The sequence below is a fragment of the Leucopleurus acutus genome, assembly GCF_964270905.1.
Source record: "Leucopleurus acutus genome assembly, chromosome: 4".
In the NCBI taxonomy this organism is placed as follows: Eukaryota; Metazoa; Chordata; class Mammalia; order Artiodactyla; family Delphinidae; genus Leucopleurus; species Leucopleurus acutus.
Genome location: NC_139146.1, coordinates 42,951,922 through 42,964,362, shown reverse-complemented (window position 1 = coordinate 42,964,362; position 12,441 = coordinate 42,951,922). Strand labels below are relative to the sequence as shown.

Here is a 12,441-nt window from a genome sequence, read left to right as displayed (position 1 = left end):
TATGTAAAATTTTTTGACACAAAATATTATTAAAATCAGTAGATCAATTTAAAAAAAGCAATAGTCAACCACATTTAAGAGGAAATGGTAATACTTACATTATCGGGACCTATTAAACAGCCCACGCTTTTTAAGGGGCAGAATGTATCAAATTGTCCATAACAATGTCCACTGCAGGGATTCCATATTAAATAGTGACTTTGCTCCCGAGTTAGCACATAGGCAGTTGGACCCTGAAGGAAAATAGGCATTAAACCAGTTTCCGATTAATTATGCTATTAGGGTCAAGAGTAGTTTGTATAGACAGTTCATTATTTTAGTTGGACCCCTAATTTCTAAACCCCATGGCTAATGGTGAAAACTATTTTGCAGTTCTAGATTATGCTGAATTAATAAAATCAAAAGTTTATTTTTGCAAAATTCTTGCATCTGCAACTAGTGTGATATAGTGACCAAATAGGAATAGTGGTCATGTTACTCAACCGACATATCTTTTTTTTTTTTTTTAAGTTAAATGGGGTATGTTGTGGGTTTTTTTTTTTCAGTTTTACTGAAATATAATTGATGTACAACACTGTATAAGTTTAAGGTGTACAACATAATGATTTGACTTCCATACATCAAGAAATGATGACCACAGTAGGTTTAGTGAACACCCATCATCTCATACAGATACATTAAAAGAAATAGGAAAAAAATTTTTTTTCTTGTGATGAGAATTCTTAGGATTACTCTCTTAACGACTTTCATTTATAACATACAGCAGTGTTAATTATCTTTATTATGTTGTATATTGCATCCCTAGAACTTATATATCTTATAACTGGAGGTTTGTACCTTTTGACTACCTTATCTAATTCCCTTTCCCCCTATCCCCTGCCTCTGATAGCCACAAATCTGATCTCTTTTGTATGAATTTGTTTTTGAAGTATAATTGACCTACAACACTATGTTAGTTTCTGGTACACAACATAGTTATTTGATAATGTCTATACATTTCAAACTGATCATCATGAAAAGTCTAGTTATCATCTGTCACCATACAAGGATATTACATAATTACTGACTATATTCCCCACACTGTATATTTCATACCTGTAACATTTATTTTGTAACTAAAAGTTTGTACTTAATCTTCCTCACCTATTTCTCTCCTCCTCCCTCATTCCTCCCCCCATTCCCCCCTCCTCCCCCCATTCCCCCTCCTCCCCCCATTCCCCCTCCTCCCCCCATTCCCCCCTCCTTCCCCCCCATTCCCCCCTCCTCCCCCGCCATTCCCCCCTTCTCCCCTCTGGCAACCACCTGTGTTTTTTGCTGTATCTATGTTTCTTTTTTTTTCTTTTTTTTTAAAAATTAATTTATTTTTGGCTGCATTGGGTCTTCATTGCAGTGCACAGGTTTTCTCTAGTTGCAGCGAGCTGGGGCTACTCACTGAAGTGGCTTCTCTTGTTGTGGAGCACAGGCTCTAGGCACGCGGGCTTCAGTAGTTGTGGGTCGCGGGCTCTAGAGCACAGGCTCAGTAGTTGTGGCACACGGGCTTAGTTGCTCCGTGGCTTGTGGGATCTTCCTGGACCAGGGCTTGAACGCATGTCCCCTGCATTGGCAGGTGGATTCTTAACTACTGCGCCACTAGCGAAGCCCTCTAAGACTGTTTGTTTCATTATGTTTGTTCATTTGTTTTGTTTTTTAGATTCCACATACACTATTTGCCTTTCTCTGACTTACTTCACTTAGCATAATACCCTCTAGGTCTATCCATGTTATTGCAAATGGCAAGATATCTTATGATTGGCTGAAGAATGATTATTGATGGAAATAAGTAGTCACTGCATTTTCTTTTTAGAGTCAGTTAAGATTGCCTTTTAAGTATTTAGAAGGCTGATTATATCTGAATACTACTTCTATTTCTAATACAGTAATTAATATTTGATATACATTTATAATTATGTAAATGAATAGAAGATAATTTGAGAGGATACTTACTAAACTCTTGACAGTGAGTACACCCAAGGAGGGGGTGGGATTGGGAGTTAGAGCCTGAAGAAGGACTTTAACTTTTAATTCAGAATACTTATGTATTATTAGATTCTCTTTTTACAATGAACATTTATTCATTCATTTATTTCTCATGTATGATTTCATTTGATGCTCACTATAGGCTTCTGGGGAAGGCAGGGCAAAACTTACTCTCCCACTTTCATTATAAGGCTCAGAGTTGTGAAGTGACTTGCTTAAAGTCACACAGCTCATGAGGAGTGGGCATAACCTTGAACCCAGGCAGGCCTTGTGACTTCCTAGCCCATTATTCTGTTCCTTGTACCAGGCTATCTGGGAGATAATGATGGAGCATGAATTAGGATTCAGATATGATACTGCCTGTCTAGTAGCAACCTGTGCTGTCTAATTCCTAAGGATTCCTAGAGCCCTTCTTTTTGAAACACTCTTTGGATAAGCTGTTTCAGTCCATATGACTTTTCTAAGTTTGTACCCAAAATTACCCCCAAAACGTGCCCCAAATTTCGGGATATTTGCAGTGGGCTGGGGAAACAAATTTTAGTAGTCGCTATCTCCAGTCTAATAAAAATAACAATGGTGATACCAAAATATAGCTGTGGACATTCTTTTCTTTGTTCCTGTGGTTATCTGCCTTGTTGCCCTTTGCCTGCCAGGTTAATAGCAGATGCCTGTGGATGAAGCAGGCGTGAAAGACTCTCTGTCCTTGCTGCACTTCTTCAGATCCCCTTCGGTCCTTGGCATGAATAACACTAGATCACTAAGGGAATCAGAATTCTTAGTAGCATGGGCGGGAGGGGGCTCTTGCTAAAAGGACAGAGCTAGGTGGGGGCTGTGGGTGGTAAAGGGCTCCGATTTGCCAAAAACACCCTGAAGCATTGTGCAGGGCCCGAGTACCCTGAAAGCCACTTCATGTTTTATCGCTGGTTCTCTCTTCCTGTTGTGGAATCTCTGGGCTACTTTCCTTGCAACTCAAAGAATTGTTATGAAAATAAGTCCTGTCCACCATGATTTGGAACATAACACAGCCATCCATGTTAGCCAAGGACACTTTGTTAGAGCCAACCTATGTGGTCTTACCTCAGGAATAGCATTGCCCATCACCAGCCAGGCCTTCTTACCCAGGGAGAGGAAGTAATTGCACAGTAATACTGCATGCTCTTCTTCGTCTCCTGCCAGGAGATCAAGAAATTGCTGACCAAAATTAAAAACAAAAAATTACGTTGCATTGACTGACCGCTTCATTCTAGATTGGCTGTATAGGATTTTAAAAAGTCATTGTTAAAATTAGTACCTTCAAGGATAAGATCTATTTTAAAAAGATTTTTCCAAATGTTAGTACTGTGTTGTTAATTCATTAAAATAAAAAATACCGCAACACTTTTAGTCGGACATGGTATTTTCTCTGACTTCGATGACATGATTTCTAGAATCCATTATGGGGTGAGGTGTGGGAGACAAATTTCAAAGTTCCACATTTTACTTTGAACTTACATATGGTAGCTCCCTGTGTACGAAACACTTTTTCTTTGTGAAGACGTTATTTTCTAGAGCAGTTTTAGGTTCACAGCAAAGCTGACAGGAAGGCACAGAGATTCCCTGCACTTTCTTGCCCCCCCACAGGTACAGGCTCCTCCACCATCGACATCCCCCGCCAGGCGGCACGTGGGTTACAACTGACAAACCTACCCTGACGCACCATGATCACCCAAAGTCCATAGTTTATATGTAGGGTTCACTCCTGGTGTTGTACGTTCTGTGGGTTTTGACAAGTCTGTCATTACAGTATAATGCAGTGTGTTTTCACTGCCCTAGAAGTCCTCTGTGCTCTGCCTGTTCACATCCTGTCCTCCCACCCTGGCCACCACACTGTTTTAAGCGCATTGCATGCATCAATTCATTTGATCCTGGAAGAAACCTTTGAGGGTGATACTCTCATCTTCCCATTTTACAGATGAGGAAGTGGAGGCACAGGGAGATGAGGCAATACCTAGGAAGTGGAAAAGCCATTCTGGCTCTAGAGCACATGAACTATATTCTATTCTTCGTATATCTTCTTACAGATATCTTGAGGTTGTGGAAATTTTATCTCTAAAATTGTGAACATTATGTTGCCAAAATATATTGGGGAGCAAGAAATTTTCAGTGTACTTCAGCTTCTTCCTTTTAGAGCTATCCTTCAAAGGGAGTTGTATACCACAGTTCAATTTTATGCAAACACAGTACAACATGAGATCCAGAAGCAGAATGAATACCAGTGATAATACATGTTTGTTTCATACTACTGAAGACTCATTTGGAAGTTTATGTAGCATACGTTGATTGTAAGTTCCATGAGGTCAGAGGCCATTTTATTTTGCTCATAGCCAGAACTAAGTACAGTGTCTGACATGTGATAGGTGACCAAGAAATACATACTGGATATTGACATGCCTTTAGAAGCCCATAAATTAAGGAATATGCAATTTCCAAAGCCCATGCATTAAGGAATATGCAATTTCCAAATGTAATAGAGAATGTGATTTTGATTATTTTATGAATAAAATTGGGATGTTGTTAAGGTAACATTGAGAGGATAAATTAGCATTAAGACATCTGAAGTGGTTTTGTGTGTGTGGGTGCGAGTGTGTGTGTGCGCAAATAATTTTTTTGTTTAATTTGTTTAATTAATAATTTTAATTAATTTTAATAAATGATTCTAATTTCTGAACTTTGGGCAAGTTGAACCAGGAAGAAAAAAGTACCTCAGAATTTAGCTCATCCTGCTAAACAGATGGCTGTGTAGATTTTTATAATAACTAATGAGTGTTGCAATTTAAAATTATGCAAGCCATTTACTAATGTTCCATGAAATCAGCTCAAACTAGTAAGTCTATGAGGGAGAACTACTTACATCAGATGTGCTCCACAGGTCACAGATACCAGCAAATGAAACAGTGTCAGGCAAGAAAGGAATCAAAGACACATATCGAGCCACCAGTTCCTGTTTAAACAAAATTAGCTGTAATCATTTTTCTAATAAAATAGAAAGCTGGATCATCTATCTCATTTCTTGGAAGAAAGTTTCATATATCACAAACATTTATGTGAACAAAATGAAACGAATGCTCACAAGAGCTTACTAAGTGTTGTGTTAATATTATCTCATTTAATCCTCTCCAAACATCCTGAGGAAGATTATTGTTATTATCCATCTTTTACAGATGAAGAAAATGGCTCTTGGGTCTCTTTGAAATGTTCTCATCTTCTTCCCGCACCCGCCCCACTTATAACTAGACTCTCGAACATCATCTTGTATTTTCTCTAGCCCAGTCCTGAAAGCAGCCATTTCTCTAAGAAGTCCTGGTTCCTTTTAGAGGGCAGTAGTATTTAGAAACCAAGATGGGTGCATCACTGTGGTTGTAACTCATTATTTCTATAATTGCTCAGGAGGCTGAACATCTTTTTATATGCTTATTGGCCTTTCATGTTTCCACTTCTGTGAATTTGTATTCAAGTATTTTGTACATTTTTAAATTGATTTGTAGTTTTTAAAAAATATATTCTAGTTACTATTCCTTTGTTTATTACATATGTTGTAAATGTCCTCTCCTGATTGTGGCTTGTCTTTTCCTTTGTGCTGTTTTTTGCTAACTCAAGTTCTCAGTTTTAATATGGTCAAATTTATTCTTTCTCGTTATAGTTACAGTAAGTCCCCTACATACGAACGAGTTCCATTCCGAGAGCGAGTTCGTAAGTCCAATTTCTTCGTAAGTCCGACAAAGTTAGCCTAGGGACCCAAACTAACACAATTGGCTGTATAGTACTGTACTGTAATAGGTTTATAATACTTTTCACACATAATACTTAAAAAAAAAACACAAAAAAATAAAGAAAACATTTTAAATCTTACAGTACAGTACTTTGAAAAGTACAGTAGTGCAGTCCAACAGCTGGCATACAGGGGCTGGCATCGAGTGAACAGGCCAGAAGAGTTACTGACTGGAGGAGGGAGAGGAGGTGGGATGTGGGAGATGGTAGAGCTGAAGGATTGTCAGCAATAGGAGATGGAGGGCAAGCTGCAATTTCACTCACGCCTGATGCTGATGACACAGGTTCTGGTTCCTTGCTGGAACCAGATGCACGTTCACACCTTTGAAAGTTTGCAACTTGAAGATTCGTATGTAGTGGACTTACTGTAGTACTTTTTTCTGGCTTGTTTAAGGAACTTCCTACCTCAGGTCATAAAGATAAAAATACCTCTCATATTTAAGTCCTCAATCTATTTGTTGAATGGTGTGCAGCAGAAATCTATTTTTTTTCCATGTGTAAAATCAGTGATCCCAATACAATTTATGTAATAGTCAATTTTTACTAATTTCCAATGCCAGCTTTGTCATATATCAAGTTTGAGTGGGTTAATATTTGAGTAGACCTATTCTGGATTTTTAAATTCTCTTCCATTTTTCTCTTTGTTATTTGTGTTCAATACCATTTTACCTTAATTACTACAGTCTCATAAGTATCTGGATATGACGTGGCAGATCTTCCCACTGAGTTCTTCTTTCTCTTCAGGATCGTCTTTGCTATTTTTTTGCCCTTTGCACTGCTGCATAAATATTAGAATCAGCTTGCCAAGTTCCACTACATGCTGTTTTAAAAATCTAGTTTTACAGTCTTTGTCTTTTAACTGGAAAGTTTAATCCCGTCACTTTGATTGTGATTATTGGTAAATATTTAGACTATTTCTACTACCTTATTCTGTGCTTTTTATTTATTTTTCTACAATTTTTTCTATGTTTTTTCCCCTCCGTACTCTCTTTACCCCCTTTTGTTATTTTATCTCCTGCTGGTTTGGAAGTTATACTCACTTTTTAAGATTCTTTTAAGTTGTTAATCTAGAAGTTCCAGTATGAATATTTAACTTAAAACTCTAAAGTTAATAAATATCTTTGCCCTCATCTTGGAAAATATACAAGGGCATTAAAATACTCTCATAGATCCTGTCCTGACATGTATACATTTTTTTTCAGGATTTTTGTTTTATCTTGATTTTTCAACCACATTGATTTTATTATTACTGTGAACACAATGCTTGTTGATTTATTCACTAATTTCCCATTTTCTTTACCTACCATTATGTGTTGCATCTAGGATTTTCTGAGAACCTTCCTTCTCTTTATATTTTTTAGAAATTCCTTAAGTGAGAATCTTTTGGTTGTAAATTCTCCCAATGTTTGTGTGAAAGATAGTTTCACTGGTTATAAATTACTAGTTTGATGACTGTTTTCTTTTAGTCTTTTGAAGATGTCATTCCATTTCTGGCTTTCATTTGTGCAGCTAAAAAACCTGTTAGTTTAATTACTGTTCCTTTTTAGATAATCTGCACTTTCTCTCTAGCAGCTTTAAAGATCATCTTTGTTTTTTTTGTTCCCTATTATACACCTGGAGTTTAATTTCATTTTATTTATCTTGTGTGGGATTCATCGGGCTTTCTGAGCCATTGTTGTCTTTCATCAAATCTTGAAAATTCTCAGCTCTATCTCTTTGAATATTGCTTTTCTTCTTTTAAACAGTTTGGTCCTCCTCCCTCTATCCTCCATGTCTCTTAACCATTCCTTTATGTCTTCCATTTTTTTCTGTTTCTGTGCTATACTCCAAGTAGTTTCTTTGCCTGTATATTCATGAATCATCTCTGTATTTAACTGTATTTAATTTAACTCTGTATTCAACTATATTTGATGTTAGGTTTAAACTGTTTGTTCAGTTTCTAATTTTAACTATTCTTTATTTCTACAAGTTCCATGTAGTACTTTTAACACGCTGTGTGTCAGTTCTAATAGTCTATTGTCCTTTTGTTATATTTTCAATTCCCTAGATTTCTTAAACTTATTAAACATACCTATTTTATATTCTGAATCTGGTAATTTGTGTCCCGATTCTGCAGAATGTTGTTTCTGCTAACTTAGCTTCTTCATAGTGACTTATTTCTTCATTGATGATCTTTTATATGTTCATGTTGCTTGGAACTTTTTCTGTGGAATTTTTTTGAGGCTGTGTTTAAAGGATGTTCTCCTAGAAGAATTTGGGTTTGCTTTGACAGGGACTTAGGGGCATTACCAACAGGGAATTCTTGAAATTAAATTTCGATTGAAGTTTTTTGGGGTCCTACAGGTAGTGTAAATTTCAGTCCCAAGTGTGAATAAGTACAGCTTAGTGATTAGGAATTCTTAGGAGAGACGGTTTTTTTTTCTCTTCCATCCAGAGTCAAGGCTGAGACAGGCAGGTTGTCTTCTGCAGGGCAGAGTATTTCCTAGTTTACCTACCAGTGAGTTTACACTTCAAGGGTCCCAGCTCCGTGGCTGAGTCTCTAACCCAATGCTCCAGCACCATGCATTACCTTCCATCTCCAGCAACCTTGAGGCCCATTGAAACCCATCTCTTGGCATTAGGAATTACGGGTGACCCCAGAGCAAACACTATTTCAAGCCCTCACCCTTGTGGAGTCTTACTTTCCCGTTGTTTCCTGTCTCTGGGTTTTCCTCCTCATCTTATTTCCATTTCAGTCATGATTTAAAACATGTTTTAAATATTTTATTCATCACTCTTAAGTGTTCTCTACTGGGAGAAGTTTTCTGCATATCTACTCTGCTAGAGAGAATAGAAGTCCCTGTTAAGGTTTTTAATAAAAATTTGATTAGTAAAAGTAAATGTAACGTAGAACACAATGTTTATTTGTTTTTTTAAATATATATCTATATCTGCAAATAGGCATATCATTACCCTGTTCCTAAATTAATGACTTATTAGCAGCAACTACTCTCTATACTATCCACTCGCCAAAGACAGTTATGGGTTACTGTGTCCACTTAAGAATAGCCCATTCAGCATACAGTCCTGTTCGTGTGAGATTGCGACGGGTATGGTGCTTTGCAGGCAGAGAATGATGCGTGATTATTTAATGGCCTGGTATGGATGTGCTTTACGGGGATGGCCTACATGCTTGTACATACTTAAAGCTTGGAAACAATTTTTGCTTAATCTGAATTTAATGATGCTTACAGCATTAAATATAATATTGAGTAGTTATCTTGGTATAACAGAAGGTGCACGAGTTCTAAGTCAGAGGCCTAGGTTCAAATCCTAGCAGAGTTATAGAGAATACATAATGAAAACATGTTTGTATAAGACATTGTGAAAGTGTAGAGCATCTTCCAGATTTTAGTTTTCCAGCACCCAATGTAATGTCAGGGACACAGTAAGCACTCAATAATTAATTGTTCCCTGAAAGAATGGACTAAGGATTATTATCCTCACTGGTACCTTAAGACTTTTCTAAAGAAAGTAAGCCTCATGGTACTAAAGGAGTAGTAATCATTACTTTAATCATTAATGATCTTGATCTAGTTACTATCCTAGGTACTATGAAATGTGTTAATTAAGAGGGCAATATACTGAAACTTTAAAACCTTTTTAGCGTCAACACCGATTGGCTGTGAAATACTTACTGCGGTTGCCTGGGGATTGTTGGGGTGAGTGTTAAGGAGCTCCTGAGGAGGATTTAAAGGCTTGAGATAACGAGTAATGAAGACGGTTTTCCCACTAATGTCAACCACTCTTGTAAGGCACTGACGATTTGGAAACTTTAAGGCACATTCAGCTTGAAACTTCTCAGTCGCTTGAAGCAATTTCTCATCTTCCTGAGAATCAAACTTCAAAAATAAAGACTCCATGTTGTGTGTATATCATTACAGGAGATACAGTAGAACCTGTTCAGATCCCACAGTCAACGTGAACTCAATGTGTGCTTCAGGAAGTATGATGTAGTGACCCCCCCCTACAAAATTGTCAGGCCCCAGTGTTCCTGAAGCTTTATTTAATTATATTTATAATTTAAAAATTAGATGGATTCATTAAACACTTAAAATATATTCACCAGGGCTTCCTGGTGGCACAGTGGTTGAGAGTCCGCCTGCCGATGTAGGGGACACGGGTTCGTGCCCCGATCCGGGAAGATCCCACATGCCGCGGAGCGGCTGGGCCCGTGAGCCATGGCCGCTGAGCCTGCACGTCCGGAGCCTGTGCTCCGCAACGGGAGAGTCCACAACAGTGAGAGGCCTGCGTACCGCAAAAAAAAAAAAAAAAAAAAAAAAAAAATATATATATATATATATATATATATATATATATATTCACCAGCATTGAAAGAAAGTAGTCAACAGGCAAGCAGCCATATGGAAATTATTGGATTAATAAAGCAACAGATAAAAATTAAACTATGATGTACTACTTCTGATTGATGAGACCAAGCAATAGTTTTATGTGTATTTTGATGTTGGTTTTAGAGGAGAGAGGGCTCAGAAATCAAACATTTCAAATGCAAAGGTAAAGCAACTCATGTTAAAAGGACCACAAATTTACAAGGATATATGGATGTATTAAAAAGTTTTAAATCCATAACCAACATACTAAATAATAGTAATGGGTCTCAAGGTAAAAGGAAGCAGAACTCAAAACATCAAATGTATAGTAGTTTTTTTAAGTGGTTCTCTGATCCAAGATGAGCTTCCCAGACTTTTTTTGTTTTGTTTTTAACATCTTTTTTTTTTTTTTTTTTTTTTTTTTTTGCTGTACGCGGGCCTCTCACTGTTGTGGCCTCTGCCGTTGCAGAGCACAGGCTCCGGATGCGCAGGCTCAGCGGCCATGGCTCACGGGTCCAGCCGCTCCGCCGCGTGTGGGATCTTCCCGGACCGGGGCAGGAACCCGTGTCCCCTGCATCGGCAGGCGGACTCTCAACCACTGTGCCACCAGGGAAGCCCCTGTTTTTAACATCTTTATTGGAGTATAATTGCTTAACAATGGTATGTTAGTTTCTGCTTTATAACAAAGTGAATCAGTTATACATATACATATGTTCCCATATCTCCTCCCTCTTTCGTCTCCCTCCCTCCCACCCTCCCTATCCCACCCCTCTAGGTGGTCACAAACCACCGAGCTGATCTCCCTGTGCTATGTGGCTGCTTCCCACTAGCTATCTATTTTACGTTTGGTAGTGTATATATGTCCAACTCAAAGCAGCTGAAACAAAACAGATTTCAATTGTCTCTGGACATAGGGTGTCATTTTTTCCTTCAAGCCATTGTTGAAACGTAGCATGGAAAAAAGCAGATATTTAAATGTTTTTACAAGATTTTTGTTGTTTAGTATAAAAATGTATGTATGGTTGCTTACATTTCAAAGGATTTTAAGACAAACTCAAAATTCTATTAGAAAATCAATTTTTAGGTAAGATTTACATTCTAGGTAGTGCTTGAAAGTTTTGTTTGTTTGTTTTCGAGGAGGGAAATACATCTAGATATCCCCTTCATACTCTGCTTTACTTATTTTAGCATTTAAAACTGTTGATATATTTGTTTACTCTGTCTCCCTCATAGAGTAAGATTCTTGAAGTCAGGGATTTTGTTTTGATCTAGTTTTTTACCTTCAGTGTCGAGGATACTACACACATAGTACATAGTACATAGTAGGCACATGGTAAGTGTTTAACGAATGTTGTTGAATGAATGAATTAGAGCACAGAGAACATCGCATTACTTTTTTATGACTTTTAATAGGATCTAGTATACTGAATTGTTCTTGGCTTCTCTTATATTGGAGCTGGACTGTGGCTCCTGTTTCTAATTTGATTGCTGTATCCTAAGAAATTGAGGTAGCGGTTGTGGCGGATAGATAGGATGGAGGCATTTCCAAAAGCCTCCTGTATATTCTTCATGGGATGTGCCCTGACATCTGAATCCTAACATTATCATCATCGTCGTCATCATAACCACCTACTCAGCACAGTGCCAAGACACGGTAGCTACCGAATAGGTGTTATGATGAAGACATAAATAAATGAAAAAGGTGCGCTTACAAGACTTTGGTATGGATGTATACAGACTCTAGGGTATAAATAATTGTAACTTTAGAAAGACTGAGAATTATGAAACAAGGGTGGTGTGAAGAAAAGCACTCTTTTGAATTCATCCCTGTTTCCTTTAAACTCATTAATTTACACATGCATCCAGTTATTTAAAAAACGTTTGCTGAAAGTCTAAAGGGTTCTAGGCAGTCTGGATAAATGTATATGAAACAGACCCCTCAAGAAACTTCTAGTCTGGAGGAGAACATTAATAAGCAATCAGGTGCTTGAAACACTTGACCAGAGATCCTATAGGGATAGACACCATATGCTTTGGAAGCATTAAAGAGAGGCAGCTATAGGCAGTGTCCAGAAAGAACAGTAAAAATCTTCAATCAGTACTGACTGCTTCCAAATTGAAAAAAGTATGTATAAAACTTTTTCTGCCACTTGGACCTGGATGTTCTGCTGTGTATTTTGACTCTGTAGTTAGTGCTTCTTGGGAGCAGGGCCCATGTTTCAATCATTTTGTATTCTTCTCTGCACTG

The 12,441-nt window shown here is 37.7% G+C and overlaps 1 protein-coding gene across 1 annotated transcript in view; it reads right to left on the bottom strand.

Moving 5' to 3' along the window:
- The window catches only part of CC2D2A (coiled-coil and C2 domain containing 2A), a gene marked incomplete at its 3' end in the record, with an annotated part of 135,600 nt that overhangs the window by 8,355 nt on the left and 114,804 nt on the right, over positions 1-12,441 (bottom strand). Inside the window, exons 31-34 of the mRNA XM_082838732.1 lie at positions 9,501-9,704; positions 4,907-4,996; positions 3,094-3,207; positions 99-233 (exon numbers count right to left, since the gene is read on the bottom strand). Of these exons, the coding sequence (XP_082694858.1) occupies positions 99-233; positions 3,094-3,207; positions 4,907-4,996; positions 9,501-9,704 (543 nt within the window). The remainder of the gene's footprint in view (positions 1-98; positions 234-3,093; positions 3,208-4,906; positions 4,997-9,500; positions 9,705-12,441) is intronic.